Source organism: Leptinotarsa decemlineata, unplaced genomic scaffold, assembly GCF_025532065.1.
Source record: "Leptinotarsa decemlineata unplaced genomic scaffold, Ldec_3_MD MMD2_tig00026354_RagTag_RagTag, whole genome shotgun sequence".
Taxonomy (NCBI): domain Eukaryota; kingdom Metazoa; phylum Arthropoda; class Insecta; order Coleoptera; family Chrysomelidae; genus Leptinotarsa; species Leptinotarsa decemlineata.
In genome coordinates this window covers 4,637,208-4,659,109 of record NW_027412702.1, presented here as the reverse complement: position 1 = coordinate 4,659,109, position 21,902 = coordinate 4,637,208, and the positions used below count along the sequence as shown (strand labels likewise).

General features: G+C 32.6%; 1 protein-coding gene across 1 annotated transcript in view; it reads right to left on the bottom strand.

The window, feature by feature from the left end:
- LOC111502719 (uncharacterized) overlaps positions 1-21,902 on the bottom strand; it is a 157,860-nt gene that overhangs the window by 35,420 nt on the left and 100,538 nt on the right. Inside the window, 1 exon segment of the mRNA XM_074184376.1 lies at positions 1,406-1,599. Coding sequence (XP_074040477.1) covers positions 1,406-1,599 — 194 coding nt within the window.

The following is a 21,902-nucleotide window of genomic DNA, read 5'->3' as shown; positions in this document are numbered from 1 at the left end:
GTTTAATTCAATTTGTTTTCTTTCATGGCAGAATATAACTTTAGATTTTCTAGAGTTTTCTTATATTACCATCCTACCTTTTAATTACCTACTTATTTCGTTGTCAGAATTTAAAGATATTATTCAAAGCATTTAGCAATTCACCCGAAAATATATGTAGTGAATGTTGTTAGTTACGAAGTATGATGACTGCAAATAAGAATAATAATAGTTGTCTCTGTCTGATAATCTTTGATTCGGCTAAATTACTTATTTTTATAATTTTACGGTAAACGGTTAGAGAAGATAGTAAGTAAATAACAACCAAAATGCACGCCAATGAGCCCTTCTTCCACATAATGGGGATTATTTTCACTGAAAACCAACAATATTTATTAAAGAATTCTGATTAGATTTAGAGATACGATAAGAAATGTGTCGACAATTTTATGGGGCTTCGTTTCACTGCTTGAAATTATTTTATTAATGGCTGAACACAACTAGTCTAAACCCATTTATTAGTAGGGTATGTTAATATAACATCACTTATTCAACGAATGAAGCTGTTAATTATCCAATTACACTTATACGGGGTGATAAACTGATAAGATACATTTTACTGGTTTTAGCGGTTTTACACACTAGTTTGAGTGGTAATGAAATCAGAACTTCAATTATAACATTCTAGTAGAATGGAATATTTAGACCAGAGAGAGTGAATTTTTTAATGATACGATTTCGATTACAATATGACACCCTTAGGACATTCATCATCTTCGTGAAGTACTTTGATTCCCTGTATTGATTCGATTGAAAGGCATGCTAATTTGAATTGTTTCAAAAATTCAAAACATGATATGTGATACATTCAATCAAATTATAAAATAATAACATAACCTGGAACATAAAAATTAATTAAAAATAATTAAAAGATAGATAGATTTGCATGCTGTGTTTGAATAAATATAACTGTAATGATAATAAAATAATGAAATGGAAAATGTACAAAATTAATGAATTATTTTGTATTTTTCAGATAAACGTATATTTTTTGAGGGAAAATTGACGTTAGTTTCATGAGAATAGTTTTGAAATAATAATAAACATCTGTAAGAAGTATATGTTCAATTACACGAATATTTTTTTATGAAATATATTTTTGCAGTAACTGTTACTTTGCTGGATTAATAGTTTTGTGATACATCGGAAAAAAATGAGAGTACCTATAAAATTATGAGAAAAAATGAACATTGGAAAAGCTTCTCAAGGTTTTCATTTAGAGCATTTTCAATGCCATTTTATCTACGTTTCATATTATCTAAACTCAGAGAAAACATATTTATTTTGTACATTCTCCAATAGAACGAAATTCAAAAACCAAATTGTAAATGATCAAAAAACCAAAAAGAGAACTTCGTGTACATACATGGCTTACTTTCGATGTGTGTGTCCTGAGGCTGGATTCGGTGGCGAAACCTTTGCCGCAGATGTTACAGTGGAATGGCCGATTTTTCGCCCTCTCTACTTGAGCGTCATGGTTTCGAAGGTGTTGTTGGAGATTCGAAAGCTGTATAAAAGCTCGACCGCAGTCCGGAAGGTGGCATTTGTACGGACGCTCTCCTGAAAAAAAATCAATAATTAAAGAAGTACACATTTTTACAATAAGAGAAAGTAAATACTTTTGTTTACTGAAGTAGAAGAAGAAAACTCAAAATCTCTTCAAATTTGTACTTGCTCAAATTCACAATAATATTTAAAAGTAGATCTGAACCTTCTGGCGTAGGAAAAATCTAAAACAAGCACTGTTTCCCAACATCAGAACTGCAATACTCATCTCGATGCGCGTTTCATCAACGGAGTTGGTGTCTTCAGAAGATAAAGCAGACTGAATCCTGACGTGTTGCAGTTCTGGTGTTGAGAAACAGTGCTTGTTTTGGAACAATAATATTTAAGTTATATCAAGTACAGTGAGTACAAATTAAAACATAATTGTTAAATAGTTTACATGCAAAATTATTGGAAAGCATACAATTTTGAATAAAAAAAGATTAGAGTTCAATGAGTTTTATTCGTGAGTTTTTCTAGTTTGAATTATATTATATAATATCAAAATACATGCACATAATATCGAATGAGGGAAATTGTTGGGTTTAATATTTGACAATCATCTGATCTGATCCGGTACTTTATTTTGTTTGTTCCATATTGCATTCATTTTTTTAGTGGATTTTGATTTTGGCGATATTTGATATTTTAATGGTGACGCATGTGTATTCCTTCGACGACCTGTGAAACTTATATCCAACCTCAAATTTACGATGAAAAATGAAATATCTAATTATCATTTAATGATAGAAGCTATGTTCTGACCACTGCTTGCGCTACCTTCTAATTGACAGATAAAACATAAATTTCGACCCACTGAAGTTACACAATTTCTTAATTGGGTCTCAATAATGTACAAATGTGTAATAACAAACAGAATCGATTCGATACGAAATATAGAAAATATAATTGGTAATTGTGCAATTTTTCACGTCTGCACTTTCTTGAAACCATTATTTTGAATTGAAATAATCAATTAAGACTTCGACAAGGCTTTCGAAGGAATTATGGAATGGAAAAATTATTGTTTATTATTTTTTTCGCACGAAGAAGAACAAAATATCCAAAAGTTTGTTTTAAAACAGCAATTAGATCAAAAAATATATAATTTGGGTGAACCCAAAACTGAAATGGGGGCTTACCTATCACAAAAAAATCTGTTGAATCAATATAATCTTATATGTCACAAAAGATTTATTAAATGTTTATTGTTTGGCACTCTTTCTTGCAAATTATTCTATTTCAATTTGAAGGAAATATTTTTGAATGATTTCTTCCCGAAACTGATTTTGTGATAATTCCACCTTGAAATTTCTTTTTAAGAAATTCATTAATCTTACCCCATTTTCCTATTGAAATTTGAGTTCCATATTCGTGAAAATATTTAATATTCATGATTTATTGAGGGTATTTACTACATAATTTTATTGCTGATTAGAGATAATTTATTAACTCATCGAATTACTGAATATTCCATCAACTTTTGTGGTAAACTTGCAAAAAAAGGACAGATCCAGAAATTTTGTTTCAGAAATAGTTTCATTGAAGATCACTATTTTCAAATAGTGCAAACAGAAACTTGCATAATAGTGTGTTTGCAGATCCCACTATGTAGGAACAGAGTGAGAAGTGGATATTTCAAATTCAGATAAGTATGTAATGAAAATTACAATTTCTGTGTGATTCATTGTTTAATATTGAAAAGAGGGGGTTTCGATATAATACGATAAGGAAAGTAATTCTAAGATAGATGTATCCTGAAATGTATCATTGGTACAATCATCAGATGAGATTGATGTGAAGAGATTATTCTCATTTTCCAATTATCAACAAACTTGAAGATATTATTTAGATTGGGGTTCTGCTAAATTCGATCAACGGAAGTGAAGACCATCATTGATATTTTTTTATTAGCTATCATTATTATTATTTAGATTATCATAAGGTATTGTTCTTTTTGAGATAGGCCCTAAATTCATTCTAAATATATTTCATTTGATATTTTTTTATGATATGGAAGATTTCGTGACTTTTACCCTTTGAGGAAGTTTCGCCCTATTTGGCGAGCATTTGCAACTGTCAGATAATGATTTGATTGCAACTACTACTCGGTATCTAATCTGTTGCTTGGGGCAATAACTGTGATGGACGACGATTCGCATTTATTTTAAGCCATAAAAATATTGGAGTAAGTATTCATAAATACCTCTACAATATTTTCTAACTGTTTCATTTTAATGAGAAACATTTATTTTTTTTCTCTTGAAACAAATTACTAGACAGTTCGACATACGGCATATGGTGAATGGGAATAATTATATCTTCTTGAAGTACACCTTTCTTGTATTCGTAGCGTACATACATCACGGGCACCCACCCACAACGTACGCATCATTTTGACCCCATAAACACATTGTTTTCAGTAAATATCCACCTGCCCCATCGGCCTGAATAATTCTTCGTCTTCTTCTCTTGATCCGAATAGAACTTTTATGCGATAACTCTTTGAGCAGGTGCGTTCTCTGATGGCATTATCGGATACGATTATAGCACACATGGCGTTTATTGGCCACAGATTTTTAAGGTCTATAATTTTTCTTGTCCAACAGATTTTTTATGCCAATTTTATCAGATGTTTTGTGAAGCGGCAATAATGTTGAAAATGAATAATAATTACCAAGATTATCTAATGTGATATTCAGATATGAATAAATAAACGTCAACCAGATAACTGAACTGTACTAACGTTTCCAGTAACGATTTTTGCCGTCTTCAGGGCTGCAATTTGGAATATACACTTGGTGGAACGAATCATCTCACACGTGCGTTATTAACACCTAACGATAAAACTCAGACTTTTCTTCAACAAGTGAAAAACGAACAATTTCCCAGATTTTCAGATCATTTGAAGACATATTACTATCTTTTGACAGTTTAATGTTATTTATTGTTGAGTTTCTGCAATTTAAATCTTCCATACTATACAAATAGATTGGGGGGATTTCATATTTCTCACTAAGTACATTTTTCATAGCAATGATAAACTGCCATCAAGAATTGGAAGTAGCTTCGTCTGATATTCCGCATACTGCAATATTGCAGTCAGATCTCAGAGTTTGAAGAGCGAATGTAAAATATAATGTATATACAGAATAATTAAATATGATTTTTCCTTGAGAATTTAATAATTAATGAAATAAATGATTTTGCTTTGCTCAACTTTCTTTAGATGGTTGACGTTTCGAAAAATAACCCTTTTCTGTTTTCAAAACAAAAAAAAATTGACTCATTAACAACACGTCGATTGGAATTTGCTATATTTTTTGACACACATCAAAATACTGAAATTTTCAGATGGATACACATACAGAATGTTTTCTGAAAATTCAGTTTATTTTCATATTTCTGATTGTTGAAGGTGAAACATTTTATCATTTCAACAAATTCACTTGTCAGCCCCTACTAGTTGGTAAAAGTTGAATTTGAAGTGACATTCAAATTCCGTTCTATTTTGATTGTTGAGCAGGACTACATCAGCTTTTTGAGAAGAAAGCTTTCAGTTTTCTACTTCTCTATCATTGAAAAAAAATGTAGGAAACTTCCAAAGGAAGAAAGAAAAAATCAACTACAATAAAAACTGTATAAAGACGTGTAGGTATAGAATACACAGAAGTTTCTTCCAGAATAAAACTGTCGAAATGATTAGTTTCACATGAAAATTGAATTCCGAACTAATGGAAACATTGAATTAGTTTTCATGAAAATAACTTTTTCCCATTCAATTTGTACTCCAAACATTCATTTTAAAATTGAATCAGATATCACAGAAACGCTACATAATATATTATATGAACGAGATACGATATTAAATCTCACTTACATGGGAAACTATCATCCCCAATGGCGGACTTAGAAGTTTCGACACTTGTTTTATTACCTCATCAGCACCTTTTTGGAAACTTGGTGAAACATGGCTGAATAGGTCTATCACCAATGACAATGTCAATATTAATGGGTTTCAATTTTTCCGTGCTGATAGAGCGACCAGGGGTGGGGTAGTTGGTATTTACGTTAGAGACGGATTGGAAACATCAATAATTCAATCATCGAATGACATTGAGTAAATTTGGATCAAGGTCAAACTGAAGTTGAATATTTTTGGTATTGGAGTCATATACAGACCTCTACAACAAAATTATTTGGATTTTTAAAAAAATTTGAAACTGAAGTCTCAGCCATCATTACAAATGTTGATGAAATTTTTTGTCTGGGTGATTTTAATACCGATCTGCTTGATTGTAATAGCAGAAGCTCAGAGATTGCAAACGATACCTTTGAATTTCTGGGGCTAAAACAAATGATAGATGAACCGACCCGCATAACAGACCACATTAATAGACTATGTACTAGCAAGTAATGAAGATATTGTAGCGGATATAGGAGTGAAACATGTACCAGAGGTGAGTGATCATGAACTTGTTTTTGCTACAATAAAATTGAAAACTAGAATTTCGACATCACGTTTTGTTACTATTAGAGACTTCAAACATTTGAACTATCCTTCATTTCATTCACATCTAAAATCAATCCAATGAAAAATCATTTATGAACTGAATGATATAGACAACAAAGTTGATTTTTTGTCAATAGCATCACCACACTCTTAGATATACATGCATCATTTGTTACTTACAGAATCACCAAGATATATGCTCCTTGGCTCACAGATACAACTAAACTCATGATGAAGGATAGAAATAAGGCACAAGTGTTGTTCAAAAAATCAGGAAAATCAACTGATTTTAATCATTACAAGTAAATGAGGAATATGGTAACCTTAGCTGTAAAAAGAGATAAAAAGGCTTATTTTCAAATAAACTGAGTACCTCCCAGACAAATAAAATTTGGCACACCCTCAGAAATTTGATGAGTTTTGGACAATAAGTGTTTACCGGAACAGTTGAATGATACTGATACTATAAATGATCATTTCATTAACAATATTGCTAATCTCGAACCTGATGAGGATACTATTAAATATTATGAAAATAATCTGAAAAATTCAATATTCACCTCTTTGGATTTTGAACAAGCCAATGAGACAGAAATATTTAAAATAATAAAAAATTTGAAAAGCAGAGCAACAGGTACGGATGGCATGAATATTTTAACGTTACATATTTGTACTCCATTTTTACTGCCACACTTTAGACATCTTATAAATTACTGTCTGAAAAATTATGTTTTTCCAAAAGCGTGGAAACAAGCTCACATTATACCTCTGCCCAAGAATTCTAATCCTACCAGCTTAAATGATATCAGACCAATTAGTATACTTCCCTCTTTATCAAAAATTTTGGAGAAGGTCATTGAAAACCAAATTTGAAAACATTTATCGAAAAACGATATTATTCAAAATAACCAATCTGGTTTTAGGGCAGGCCATAGCTGCACTTTGACTCTTCTTAAAATTACTGATGATATGATTGAGGCTACGGATAAAAGAAAACTATCTGTTTTGATATTACCAGAATATTCTAAGGCATTTGATACTCTCAATCACAGAATATTAAAAGCCATTTTTAACTTTGTAGGGATCAGCAGAAAAACCACCAAACTTCTATGCTGCTATTTAAGCGATAGAACTCAGGCAGTACTATATGGTGGAAAAGTTTCGAAATTTTTGAAAACTGATAAAGGAGTACCACAAGGGTCAGTATTGGGTCCTCTACTCTTCAGTCTATATACTTGCAATTTTCCTAAGTCCTTCCTATCATGCACGCAGCACTATTATGCTGATGATACACAATTATTTTTGTCATTCAAACCTGAAGAATACTCTCAGGCTATTAGTGCTTTGAATTTTGATCTATATAATCTTCAGCAATTTTCTAATAATCATTACCTAAAACTGAATTCATATAAAACTGTTGCAATCGTTTTTGGTAGAAAAAATGCAACAAAATAATTTAGTGCAAACCACTTTGCTAGCATTCAGATTGGAGGGGGGCCTTTAACACTTTCTAATAAAGTTAAGAATCTGGGTTTGTGGACTGACGAAGATATGAGATTATCTTATCATATTAGTACAAGTATACAAAAAGCATACTGTAATCTCAAACTGATTTATCAAAAAAGTTATTTAATAAAAGAATTAAAAGTTTACTATGTGACTCTTTAGTGTTATCCAGGTTAAATTACTGCGATGTTATTTACGCTTCTTGTATAAACTCCATTGATATCAAACGAATCCAAAAGCTCTAAAATTTCACACATATTGAAAACAAACAAATGGCTTAATATGAGTGATCGAAGGTTCCTTCACTCTGCCTGCTTCTTTTACAAAGTTTTAAAATACCGAACCCCCCCCCCCTATTTGTACAATAAGATAACATTTCGCTCAGATGTACATAATATTAACATTAGATGTTTCACACAATTTTACAGACGTTCATTTTCCTATCACATCACCAAATGTATGAATAAAATACCACCAGAGTTGAAAGAACTCTTGTTATCGACTTTCCGGACTCGTATCATCAGATTTCTCGATAGATAGTAAGTTCTATTTTTTATTTTTTAAATTCTGTTCATTTTACCCACTCATCATCTTCAGTGCGATCTGAGAATTATTAATTAGTTCGATCTGAGAATTATTAATATACCACTTACAATGTTTAAAAAAAATTATGTATGTTTCTTTGACTAATCTTTATCTTCAATTTGAACTGTGATTTATTTAATAATTTAGCGATGGCAATGTTTATATTCCTTGTAACGTAGGTGCATTTGAAACTAATCACTGTTTTTTTTGTGTTTGTTCTGACTTGCCATTTAGTAGTCTGTTTTGGGTTAGGTGGAAGAACAGATGTCAGTTTGTACCTTCCGGTGCCGATTGCCATACTGAATCTCGCCCATTTACTTTTTTTCAGTTCACATGTATGAATATAACTGAAAATTAATAAAAGACCTTTATTATTATTATTATTATTTTTTTCACCGTAGTGTGCGGTGGTCAGGCCCTATCCCCCGAAGCCCCGATACATTCGGGAGGGCGTGCCAACATTATCAACCAATGACCACTCCCTACACCGTGGGGTAAGTGATCATTGGGTCCGTAAATCATGTGCCTTGAGCAAACGCAGTGAGCCAAGAATGACACCCTTCTGCATCTGTGCGGCTAAGAATTCTGCCTTAGTGCGGCAAGCCGGTATGATTTTGAGTTTAGAGAGTAGAGAGGACATCATTCCACCAAGGAATCCAATAATCAGAACAACCATCTTGACAGAGTGATCTGGATAGAGTCTGCGGAGTTCGAAGAGAAAATCTCTATATTTTATCCGTTTTTCCTTCTCTTTTCTGACGATATTCGTCTCGCCAGGAGCTGAAAACTCCACGACAAATATCGTTTTGCTCTGGTGATCGAGAAGGACTACATCAACTACAAGATGAAGTACTCATTTTATTCATAACATTACAACTTTATGTCTCGGAGATTCACGGAAGACCTGCTAGACCACAACCGTAAGGATGTAAGGGTAGTGGTGGGTCTACTAATGGGACATAGTCGGCTCAGGAAACATATGAGCAACATGGGTCTGACAGAAGAAACCCAATGCAGAGTCTGTCGAGTAGAGGAAGAAACCGCACTGCATGTGCTCTGTGAATGCGAAGCGACAGCAAGGCTGAGACACGCAAGATGCGAAGAAGAAAAACCAGAGGCTGCCAGCTTTATGAAGGGGTCAGTGTCAAGGCTATGGAGTCTTAGCAACGAGATCAAGCTAGATAATGACCTCTAACAACCAAGGAGCATCACAATAGATCTGAAAAGGTAGCAGTGAATCAGGCCATGGGCTAGCTCACCGACAATCTGATCTAATCTATGTCTCGGATGAGACAAATCTCATCATGTTACGAAGACAGTACGTAAAGACATTCATACCCTTGTTTGACTTAATTCCAGCCATAGGAATCTAGTATGAATTGTAAGAAGGTATATTTTTTGGGAGAAATAAGTTTTGGGAAAAACACTTTTTAGCTTTTTTTCCCAAAAACAATTTATATAAAATGTTACTTACATGAAAATATTTTCTTCCAGTTTGTTGAGAGTTTTAATTTAGTTATTTACTTTCTTCCTCTTTTTGGAAAAAAAATGGCTAGAAGCTTTGATAACTTGAGGTCTTCACTTTTTTTCTAGACTTGAGGTCTAGGATTATCATAGCTGTAGGAGTAAAGTGGTCTATGCTGATTTGATGTGGGCAGTATCATTTTGTTACGTAGACATTCCACACTCAAAAGTCAACTGCATTCCTGTTGTCCGGAGAAGTATAACAGTGGAACGAACAATTTGGGAGTCAAACTTCTATGGAGTTGCATTATTTTTCGAGTCTTCGCATTGAGTTGGTACAAGTTAACTTGACTACTGGAATGATATCGAAACAGAAAGCATATTTATAACGATACCTTCGTTTTTTTCCGGCAGTTTCGAAGACCAGAGGTAAGTTACGTCTCTTCGGCATCCAGGTGGTGCAGTATGCTTCCCCGTACGAGTTGCAGATCCTCTGCCATTCATATGTTCCGAATCACATCGTGAATCATTTTTAATTCTAAGTTTGTACTGGAATGCTACATTTCCGTTTTTCTAGCAATAATAAAGAAACGGAATGACTGTCTCCAAAACACTTCTATCTAATGGAAATCTTGTTATTGACAGTATTTATTATTTTTCAATGATTTAAAAAATGGTTTTCTTTATTCAAACTTTGGGTTGTTACTTACCTGAAATTTCTAATTTTATTTCGTTCAAGTGTGACATTGAGATTTTATTTAGATATGCTCGATTGAAAAATTGTTTGTCTTTTTACTAGTTCAACATAGTTTTTATGTTTAGTCGATCTATTCTGAAAATAAAGAATAAAGAATGATGTTGAATTGAATTAAACATACGATGTTTAAATCCAGATTATATTTCGTTCTTGATGATGTCTCTCCTTGTTCTGATATTATCAAAATGATTTATTAATATTTTTGTTATTGTGGAATGCTACTACTGTTTTTCAGTTGGGTATTATTATATCCAATATCTGTAATGGCATCTATTTTTGACATTTCATCAGTACAGTCAATGTCTACGATTTGCTTTACTTTTAAAATAGATGTTCTTTTTAATTCAGTTGTTTTTTTGTAATATATTCTCATAATTGAAAAAAAATTCAACGTTATGGTTTATATTTGCTTTATGTTTTATCAATACTGTAGATTGAAGATTTGGTATAAGAATATCTAACATGATATATTATTGAATATAAACATGTAAATAAATAGAGTAGATACTCCGGATATTTTCCGCGTTAATATCGTGAGGTTACTTGAGATAACATCTTGTTAAAATCTTACTGAGTAATCTAACTCAATCAGCAATAAATCATGAGATTACTATAGTTTTTTTTTATAAAATTCGACTTCATTCATCAAAAAAGTCTCCTGGAGCAATCACTTCAAACATTTATATTTGTCCAAAGCATTCGAATAAGTATCAGTGTCCGCAATCACAGTTACATCTCTTTGTGTGGTGTCGGTAATAATGAGGCACAAACCTGTAGATTACGGTGGAAAATTCAATCGAAGTGCTACTGATGCAGTTTTGTTAATCTTTCTCAAAACGATATACTGCCTTGGTGAAAATAGCACATTTTCCTCTTCATTTGGTCAGTCTGTAGGCCTTCTATTCCTTTAAAAGCAAAGATGGGAGGATGTGATAGACACTATCGATGTTAATGAAGACTTCTCAGACTTCATTTTATGGCAGATGAAATAATTTTGATTCTCAAAATATTTATTTCATCCTTTGAAATATACCACCTTTCGTTTTTCTGAAACAGTGACCAAATAAAAAAAAACTGATGATTGCATTCCATCTCCATTTTGAAGACTATTCCAGAGAATCATTAATGATATTCATGTGAAACGCCGAAATCAACTTGTGAAGACCATTTAAAAATAATTGTGACGCCACTGAGTGAGGCAAACTAAAAATTGTCAAAGATAAATCTCCTTAATTCGAATAAGTCAAATGTTCCGCGAGTAATATCAGCCAATTCCGTCTGTATGCAAAATGCAGAACAGCCGAAATAAAAGAGCAAAAGAACAGACTTACCACAACTCATAATTCTTAAAAGTAATAAACGCATTATTATGATGAAGCTCAAAAACAACTCAACCCGGACACATAAAAAGTTGAACACCACCACTAAACTATTTGGATCAACCCTTTCGAAAAGGAAATATATAAATTTCTTTGCAGTTCGATTCATGTATATGTAAATCAACTATAACAACGCGTTCTGTAAATAATGAAATAAATTTCAAGACGCCGACGACCAATACAGGGATGTGACTTCTTTGAATTTCTTTGGGGGTTAAAAAGACATTTTTTCTACATAAGACAGCTTCATAAACAATGATAAAAAATACATCACCTCGTTACCATGCTCAATACTCTTTCAAAATAGCTTGGTGTAACATTCAGGTTTAAAATTATTGCCACCGTAGTCGTACTAAAATATATTTAATTGAGTCCTCTGCGAAAGGTATATTTTTTAATTTCAGAGAATTGTAATTTCATATTTTTTCTTTAAATTTACAAAAAATAACACTCTTCGGATGTTGAAATTTACATTTGAGAAAATTAAAATGGAATTTTTTACAGAATTCAGAAAAATATTACCTGAAAGAGTTATTTTTTAAAACAATTTTATTTAACAATTTCATGAGTTGAGTTGTGTAATTTTAGAACTTTATAACGAAATGACTTGTATACCACAAATAAATTGAAAAAAATGTGTGGTCAAATGGGAGAAAATATCCAAACTTGGTGACTTGGTGCAGTCGCTGAAGCATTTTGAGCTCAGTGAGATTCCTTATAATATATTGCATCACAAATTCTTAGAAATTCCAAATGAAGTAACCATAGTATTCTAATACTTCAAGGATGTGCTTTAGCAGCTCCACGGCACCCTAGAAAGAGAACACTTTGAATAAGAAATGACTTCTATTGGGTCAACTGTTGACAAGTTGTAGAGGAATATTATAGAAGATATGACCTGTTATCGTCAAAGAAAAACTTCAAACTTGAAAATCGAGTTGTCCTGTTTTCCGTTATATAGCTACAATATACTGAATCAGAAAGCAGAAACAGATCCAGGATTGTGAACATAAATTCGAATCACGACATGATATGTTGATAATCCTTGAATGAGAAATTGTATTCAAGTGCTGCATAACGCTGATAGAATAATCTTCGATGTTAATGCAGAAAATCAAAGGAATGAGAAATAATGTCCTTATCTCATTGAAGTGACTAGCATAAGTTCACAAGATGTACACAATCTATGTTGATTATCAAGCGAGAAATGATCTGGAATTCAGGTCTACCCTGAGTTTGTTGAAGAACCACGATACTACTGTTTGGCTCCACTGAACTCAAAATAAAAAAGGTTTCAGCTCTAAGCTATAGAGCATACCGAACCCAATGAATAAGTAGAAAGTTTAACAGAGAGAATAACAGGGGTAACGTTCCTGCTGAGATGTCAATAGACATCAACACCAATTGCACAATATTCATGTATTTTCAATCAAATAAACAAGACAGCAAAACATAGATGGATGGCAGCATGAGTGGTACTACTACTACTATTATGACATATGTCAAAGAGCGAAACAAAATCAGTGTTGCAACCATACAATTAATTAAAAGGCCAACTTCGATTGCTTAGAACATTGAATAAAAATAACAGAAGATGTTGTGTTACTAATCTGAACACTATCAGCTTTGATTATAATTGGATTTACATTTGTTTCAGAACATTTTGAACATTCCACTTTTTTCTAGTTCCTCAAAACACCATAAAACGGACAAATCAAGGAGAATAGGAGTCAGTTGTAGCTGGTTACGTTATGAGTTGTTGAAATATGTTCAACTCTGTCATATTAAGTTTATTAAATTAACTTATGTCAATTGTCAAGTGGGGTTGTGTTCGGATTTTACGAGTTTCCGTTTAAATAATGAGTCCAAATACTCATTTTCGAACAGAAAATAGGAAACATTTTTGTTTGAATAGAATATGAACATTCAGGAAATGCATTTAAAACGCACAGCTTTGTCAAAATACAATATATTATCTATATTATTACTTTAACTCAGTCTAATGGTGAATATCCCTTTCCTAATCCCTTTGCCAAGCCAGTGCATAAGCAGAGCACCACAGTAATAAAAAATCTCTCGCATACGTTAAGGTAACGTAAGGGTTAAAACGTTCTCATTTAACAGATGCTTTCTCAACTGTCAGTAGAAAAACAGGAACAAAAAAGGAAAAAGAGAAAGTGAAGTGTACGTTATACAAGACGATAATGACCATATGTGGGCGATGAGTTTCAATTGTTTTCTTATAAAACTTATTTAAAGCTTGGCCCAGCATATAATTAAGCTATTATAGGAGGACGTACACGATAATCGAAGGAAATAACATTGCATTTCAAGCCTTTTGTTCCTTTTTGGTTGCTTCTATATATTAACACATGGCCAAGTTACTTTTTAATGAAGTATTCAATGAAACACGGAGGGGAAAAAATTATATTACATCAATTAAATATTCTTGAATTATGGTAAAGATGCTTGAAAAATTCAATAATCTGAAAAGTACATATTTATGGCTTTGTACTTTGAAAAATATATAAAACTTTCAAAGAAATGAGGAAAATATTTATGAAAAATGTCAATGAAATTTTATTGATGATATGTTGTTTTTTGTATTTCCCTTCTTCCTTTGGAGAATTCCCAGTTTTATATATAATTGCATAATCTGTCAATATTTTACAAAAATAAGTGTTACGATGCATCACGATTTATCAATAAAAATCAATGAAAAATATTCAATAGAGTATAATATAACTACAATAAATAACCAACTGATAATGCGGTTAACAAATAAATAAAAAATAGTGAAAGTGAAAGAAAATTCTAAATTGTTTCTGAGGCCTAATAAATCAATAAATTTGTGTTGTGAATTTCATGAAAACATTATTCTTGAACTGAACCTCTTAGTATATGATTGAAAAATGATGTATCCAAGAGTTTGAATAAACGTGGTGTTTCATTACGGCTCTATAAATCTATAAATATTTTTGCGGATTCCCTAAATGGTTTCGATATGAAATGTATAATTTTTACGACTATCTGTTACTTAATACCGGACATAATATGTTTTTCAGACGTCAGAAGAATAAGAAGTAGAGAAGAAAAAGAAAAGGAAGAGAAAAGAAATGGGATCAAACAAGTTTGAGAAGTGTGATTTCCAAGGTTTAGTGTAATAACTTTACTATTTACCCATTTGATAGACCTTGATTATTTGGCAGCCGATATAAGTAATATTCTCTTAAAAGAACCAGAAACTTTCTCCAAAACAACAGTTAATAGAGGAAAGGGTCTTGTATCTGTCGATGATTTGATGTTAGCTGAAAATACAACAACTTGCGATTTGGTTTCAGAAAAGTCCAAGGACCTTTTTCAGGATTCTACTGACGACAGACAACTTAGCTGTCTCGAACCATCGATTAGCTTTTATCCAGACGCTGTGAAATCCACTAGTCCTCCTCAGGATTCTGTCAACAAAACAAAAATCAGCAGTTACGAGCCGCCGACTAACATTGATCCAGAGGTTATTCAAATTGTCCCTAAATTGTCGCCATTGCCAGATGCTGCCAAAAAACGATGAGATGCTCGAAAAAGAAAATGTGAAACAAGTGAAATTTTGACATTAACAAAATTGCTGTCGAAGAAAAAGAGAATGAAAGAAACTCTAAGGAGAAAAAAAAAGAAAATAAAAACAACTTTGAAACTGCACTAGAAGAGGAAAACGAAAAACGTGAAGGCGCAAAAGTCAAAAAAGAGGGTTTAAAACAAGCCAAAGGAATGACGTTTCACGGGAAATATGGGGGAAATGCAACCATCAATTAATTGATTCATCTCAAACAGGTAAAACTATTCGCATTATGTGCTTAGAAGAGTATGATGAAGACTGGATACAGTGTTCCAGCTGCCACGATTGGCCTCATAAAACCTGTGATGACATTTTAGAGTGTTCATTCAGAATGTGATCGATGCCAGATATTTTGAAATTGTTCCATGTTAGGGATTCATGATATAGTCCTTCTTGCACTAGGTGTCACTTACAGAGACTGCTTTTATTTTTACCAAAAGTTTATTTAATGTTTTCGTGTCTACGCAGCAGTGTCATTTTCATTGGTTTATTTCGATATTTGAGTTTGTTGACTGATCTAATTCTCAAACGAAGATAAATTTTTTGAGGCGGATTTTTCAATTTTTCAAAAAAAAAACAGGTGAACACCACTAGGGAACCTAATTGAAAAATATTGAGCAACTTTTTAAGAACATAGGCCTACACGGCCGGAGTCATGATTGAAAAGAAGAAAATCCGGGCTGGTAGGTCGTGGTCGAATGGAACTTGACGTACCAAACGTTTCGTCTGCTACTGCGGCAAACATCATCATTGGTATGTTCGTTGACTCCCCGTTTTAAACCCTCCATTTTCTAAACCCGTAGTATCATGAATAACATCATATTGGTCGGTCGGTAGCCAGGCGGTTCGACGTGGGTGCTTTGATCACTCACTCGAATTGACTGCCGTGTTGGTCGGTGGTTCAAGCCCTAGTCTGAACGATCGATTTTCACTTGCCATCGTCCAACCCGTGTTAGGAATCACACGTTAAAAGGTAAGACCTCGTTAATCCTCAGCTCGCACTTTCGACTTCTGAGGGTTGTCGTTCGTAGGGGTGTGACAGCTGGTTAAATGAAAAACAGATTTTAAACAGGCAGATAAAAAGATATTCTTGTTCTCAGAATCGTTTTACGATCAACCTGGTCAGTTTACACGGTTTTCAGTTCTTCTCCAGTCAATTTTGAAGTACATCCCTGTTTCCCTGATCGAAAACAAATAATTGTAAACTTTGGAATTAAAAATTACCGAAACTCTTCAATAGATGCAAGACGTCCCTTTATTAAAAATATGTCACAGTTTGAAAGAATGCCCTGAACGAGAAACTTTTCTTTCTTATTATTTCAATTAAATTGGACGCGAAATTCTTTCCGATTTTCAATGCGGATTCCGTCAATGAAACTTTGATCTTTTTAATATGTATGATCCGACCGACAAAGTAGGAACGGGAAATAAGTTTTCATTGAGCCGATAGACACTATTTTCTAGATGAAACGGACAGAAAGAATAATGGGGAATTAATTATTTAGAATAGGCCGCTCAATGTTTTATTTTAGAGTAATTCCTAAAGGAAGATGGGAAAATAAATTAATATTTCTTTTTTCTGGAAAAAGTGTGAATGATTATTCATGCTGTTTAAGAAAAATATGTTTTTCCGTTAACCAGCTGTCGCACCCCTGCGAACGACAACCCTCAGAAGCCGAAACTTGTGCGAGCTAAGGACTAACGAGGTATCACCTTTTAACGTGTGATTCCTAACCCGGAATAACACATAATATCATTCATGGGAAAGTTATACAACGTTTTTTAAACGACATTTTTTTTTGTGAAGGACTCAATCCGACAAATGATGGCTAAATCAATAGAGAATCTGCTGAAGTATAATAAAGGGCATACTGAAAAGTTCACAAAGTTAAATATTGAATACATAGCTTTCTTAAGTGGTTAACGATTCGAAAAACAATCCTTTTCCGATTTCAAAACCTGTATTCACTATGAAAATCTCACCTCAAACTTAAGAAAGATAAGTATCAATATTTAATTGTTTTCAATTGATTTTTTTTTTAATTTGTAGGCAAAATTCATGAATACGATAAGTAACTGACTGATTAGATTTTCTAGTAGTTTATATTATGCAGTAAATTTTTGGGTAGAACTTTTCAATTTGCCCTTTACTACACTTCACCAGATTGTCTATTGATTCAGCTTTTATTTTTTCAAATTGTGGAAGGTAATAAACCAAAAAAAAACAGTATAAAAAATTATAACGTTATAACATGGAATTTAAATTTTTCAACCGGTCAACTTAAAACTCTTCTTTCAATGAAGATTCACTCAAACTTCAGCAAATCATCATTTTATACGTATAATAATAGATAAGTAGGAATCTAAACGATGAAAAACAAGTTACTTCCAAAAATACATTCAAACGAAGACAAATAAAATATTTTTCTCTACACACAAAATCTGTGAACTCTCTTACAAACTATCAATATTTTCGAATATTTTACAGCTTTCAATTCAAATAATTTTTACGCGCCTTATACCGCGCCTGGAGTGCCGAATATCATCCACTCTATAAATTCCAATTATCAACACTTAGCGTACCACAACGTAAAACCCACAACCTACAATCAAGAAGGTAATCATCTGTTCGAAGGTGTGATGCTCCTTCCGTCCTAGACAAAGGGTGTTTTGCATATGTCTAGTTAATAAACGCAAGTGATACTACAATAAAATTTCATTACTGAATTTGATACGCTACCACATCGATCAGCGGACCATTTAATTCGAAAGTTCGAACTACTTTTTTTCTGTGATGACCCCTCGGGAGCAGATGTTCGGTGCAGAGAATTTGAATTAAGGGTTAGGTTCCGTTGACCATGTGCATATGTACAACAAAAAAACATTATTTACATTGGGCGCATTCAATGACCTCACGATTGGGAAGACGCAAGACGAAACGTAATTCGGCTGATCCGGATGTATAATGAGCCCTCTTTTCAGTTTTGAATAATTCTAAACATATCATCGATCTCTAATACTTTACACACATCACATCAAAATACGATAATACATAAAAGTACTCACAAACTACAAACGGAAGCAAAAAAAATCGAAACCTAAGTTATCTCACATCCCAGCCACCGATTACATTCAATACTCCACACCGAAAGTGAAAGATGAGGATTGGATGAGGAAGAGCCTTCAAACAAAACCCACACTAACAATAATCTAAATCTCGATATTCAAACCATAACATCTAAATCTATATACGAACGTCACAATACATGAACTCACATTTACTAAACCAACTGCAAATTCTGAATCAATTACTTTCACTCGTAAAAACAAAATCCCAGTTCAGAAATAATAGGTGTATGTTTTGATAAATAAATGTGATGAATGGTTAGATTTACGAAATTTTTACACCATAACTTATAGTTCACGTTGAATTTGAATCGTATATTAATTTTATAAATTATTGAACTTGGAAATTATTGTATGATGTATGAATGGTTCAAAATATGTAATACTCAGAATACAATTTTTTTCAAGTTTGTATAAAAAAACATCATCATATGAAAGAAATACAAACCAAACCTCGCATATACCAGAAATTTTTTCTTATACTCAAAGAAACAGAAAACACCCAAACCTCATATTTTTTTATTCATGGTAACAAATTTAACAAAGAGATGTTCTAATAACTTGTAATCAATAAATTGTTCAATGTATTCATGTTACTTTTCACATGGTCGATTAAGTATCTTACAAATCGTATTGGACCTAAAGTATAAGTCGCTAAATATAGAAATCAGAGATTTTGTGAATATTAGGAGATTCTCCCTCTCACATGGTTCAGATATTTCAATTGATACACAAAACAAACGGTTTTGTCCTCACGAACTCAAAGTATCATTTTGAATGGTTAGATCTTGGAATGAAGATTTTACTGAATTCTTCTAGATCTTACGCTGAAAGTGAGACTCTCACCTTAGTCCACAAAAGTCACCAAATTTTCGTAGAGTTGATCATAGCGATTTTGAAGTACAATAAGCAGATTAATTTTCGTGTGTTGATTGGTAGAGTAATGAAAATCACAATCAAAATAACAGCTTATTATTCAACTGACTTAAACACTCTTAATAGGCCTCCACTACTTCCACAGTTTAACCGGCTTCTTTTTTTTCAGGAGCAAACGCAACACTACTGGTGAAATTACATAAATTATACTCATTTCAGTGGTGTTAATTTCTCAGGTTTATGTAAACTGTAAAGGTATTTTCTGTTATTCCGCCGTGTTACAGACAATTCAATCACATTCGGATACATCACGAAGAAAATCGATACATATTGACCATTTGAAATCACAAAACGCATCACATGAAACCGAACGAAAAATACCAGAACATGCTCATATAAAAACAACCAGACTGCACAATTACAAATTCAATTGAAATTCCGAAAATAATTCCTGAAATTCCAGTTATATTAAAATGATAAAATGTCCAAACGACACAAACAGAATCAATCAAATGGGGAAAGGAATTTTTTACAATAATTTTCCAATTTCAAAATGGCGCTTTGGCAATGATTGCCACTGTATGTGTGTGTGTAGTATATCCCAGATTGCTGTGGGTGTTTATCTATGGAAAGGGGGTACGTACACAGGGGGGGTGAGAGGGTGCGCACCCCGTACATGTGATATATCGGAGTGGGCGGGGTTTGGCTGAAGTATATAACAGAGGAATATAGTTTTGTGTAGAATTCCACACATGTGCATGTGCATTTTGCATAGTTTCCACTCCACGTTAGCTTATATACCTAACTAGATAGGGGAGGATTTCACATCAAAGTGCAATGTTGCACCGCTGAAAAATAATGAAGGGTGGAAGTGATGAAAAAGTTCAGTCTGAAAAAAAAAGTAAAAATTATATTTTTGAGGACATTTCGTTGAAAGAAATCGAAAGGGAACTTTACGATGTATACGAGGGCTGCTGAAAGAGTTTTGCAAAAAGTTAAGTGATTTTTGAGAATTTCTGTTATATAGGTATCTGATACTCATATTTTCTGATATTTTTTGCACCAAGTGACATAAATCTTTTCTGGACACCCAGTTGAATTAATTGTGATCCAAAATTCACAAATCTTTATGAAAGGGAAATAATAATGTAACATTATTATATTCAGGTGAATACTCAAGTATATTTCACGATATGTTATAGTTTACTAGCACGAATAGAACCTTTGAAGAAACTATCTACTGAAGTTATTCAGTTCAACAATGAATTCTCTTTAAAAAAATCGACCAAGAGTGTTTGTCGTTTGGGAAATATTATGTGAAAGTGAAAGGGATTACTAACCTCACTTTCGTAGGTGTCACACGTTTCACAATTTGTCAAATAAATATTAAAATCAATTATCAATTCTTTGTAGAGTTCCTGATGAAGAGCCAATAAAGACTCGAAAGCTAGAACAGAAAAAAGAGTTCACTTATTTTACCATTTCCTTGTTGACTGCATACCCGAAAATTACGAAAGAATCTTCTATATATATGCATATGTATATATTTAGTCATAAATAATATACAAGAAAACAATTAACTAATTTCACTGTAAGGTTAACTCATTTTTTCATTGTGAAAATAGGGAAATTTATTAATTATGTATCATTAAATATTTTTTGAAATTCTTGTACTGTATGAATGTAATCAAAACTTCACTTGGTTTGATTTTTTGACACTGGAAAATTATTTCAGAATGATGATGAAAACTGGAACCTTTGAAATGTTCAATGGGATCTCATGCTGAAGGCTTGCGTATATTTTTCTATATATATATATATATATATATATATATATATATATATATATATATATATATATATATATATATATATATATATATATATATATATATCACTATAATTCAATTTTCATTTGCTTAATTTGTTTTTCGTTTGAAGTTGAAATATATAACATTAAATACAATTCATATGACTCGCTAATAATGTAACTTTCTATACGCGAGACAAATTTTTAAATAGTTTTTCTATTGCCAACAAACAAAAGAAATATTTTTCCTCATAATAGTTATAATAGATATGACGAGTAGCGATGAATTGGCGCATTGGTAGTGAGTTCGATCCCTACCTAGACCAGATACTTTTCCCTAGAAAATGTATCTAATTGAAGTTAGGATGATTTTGTAACGTTACATGGCTGATGGACTGCGAATAGCCATGATGCTCCCTAGGTGGCTCGGGACATTATTAACACTGCCTATCCAGAACACGAGGGTAACGACTGAAGTGGTCGATGCCGTTGACACGCAAAAAAGTAATGATCAGAATAGTAGTTACTGACAATGAAATTTTTTTCGTCAAATTGAATTGTAAGTAAGCTCTAAAAGAACTGTGAAGATGGATAGAAATGGAATAAATCCGTTTTTACTCAATAATCCAAAATAAATGTTCGTAGGGTGATTCTCACAAGAACTAGTGAAAATCAATATTTCAACACTA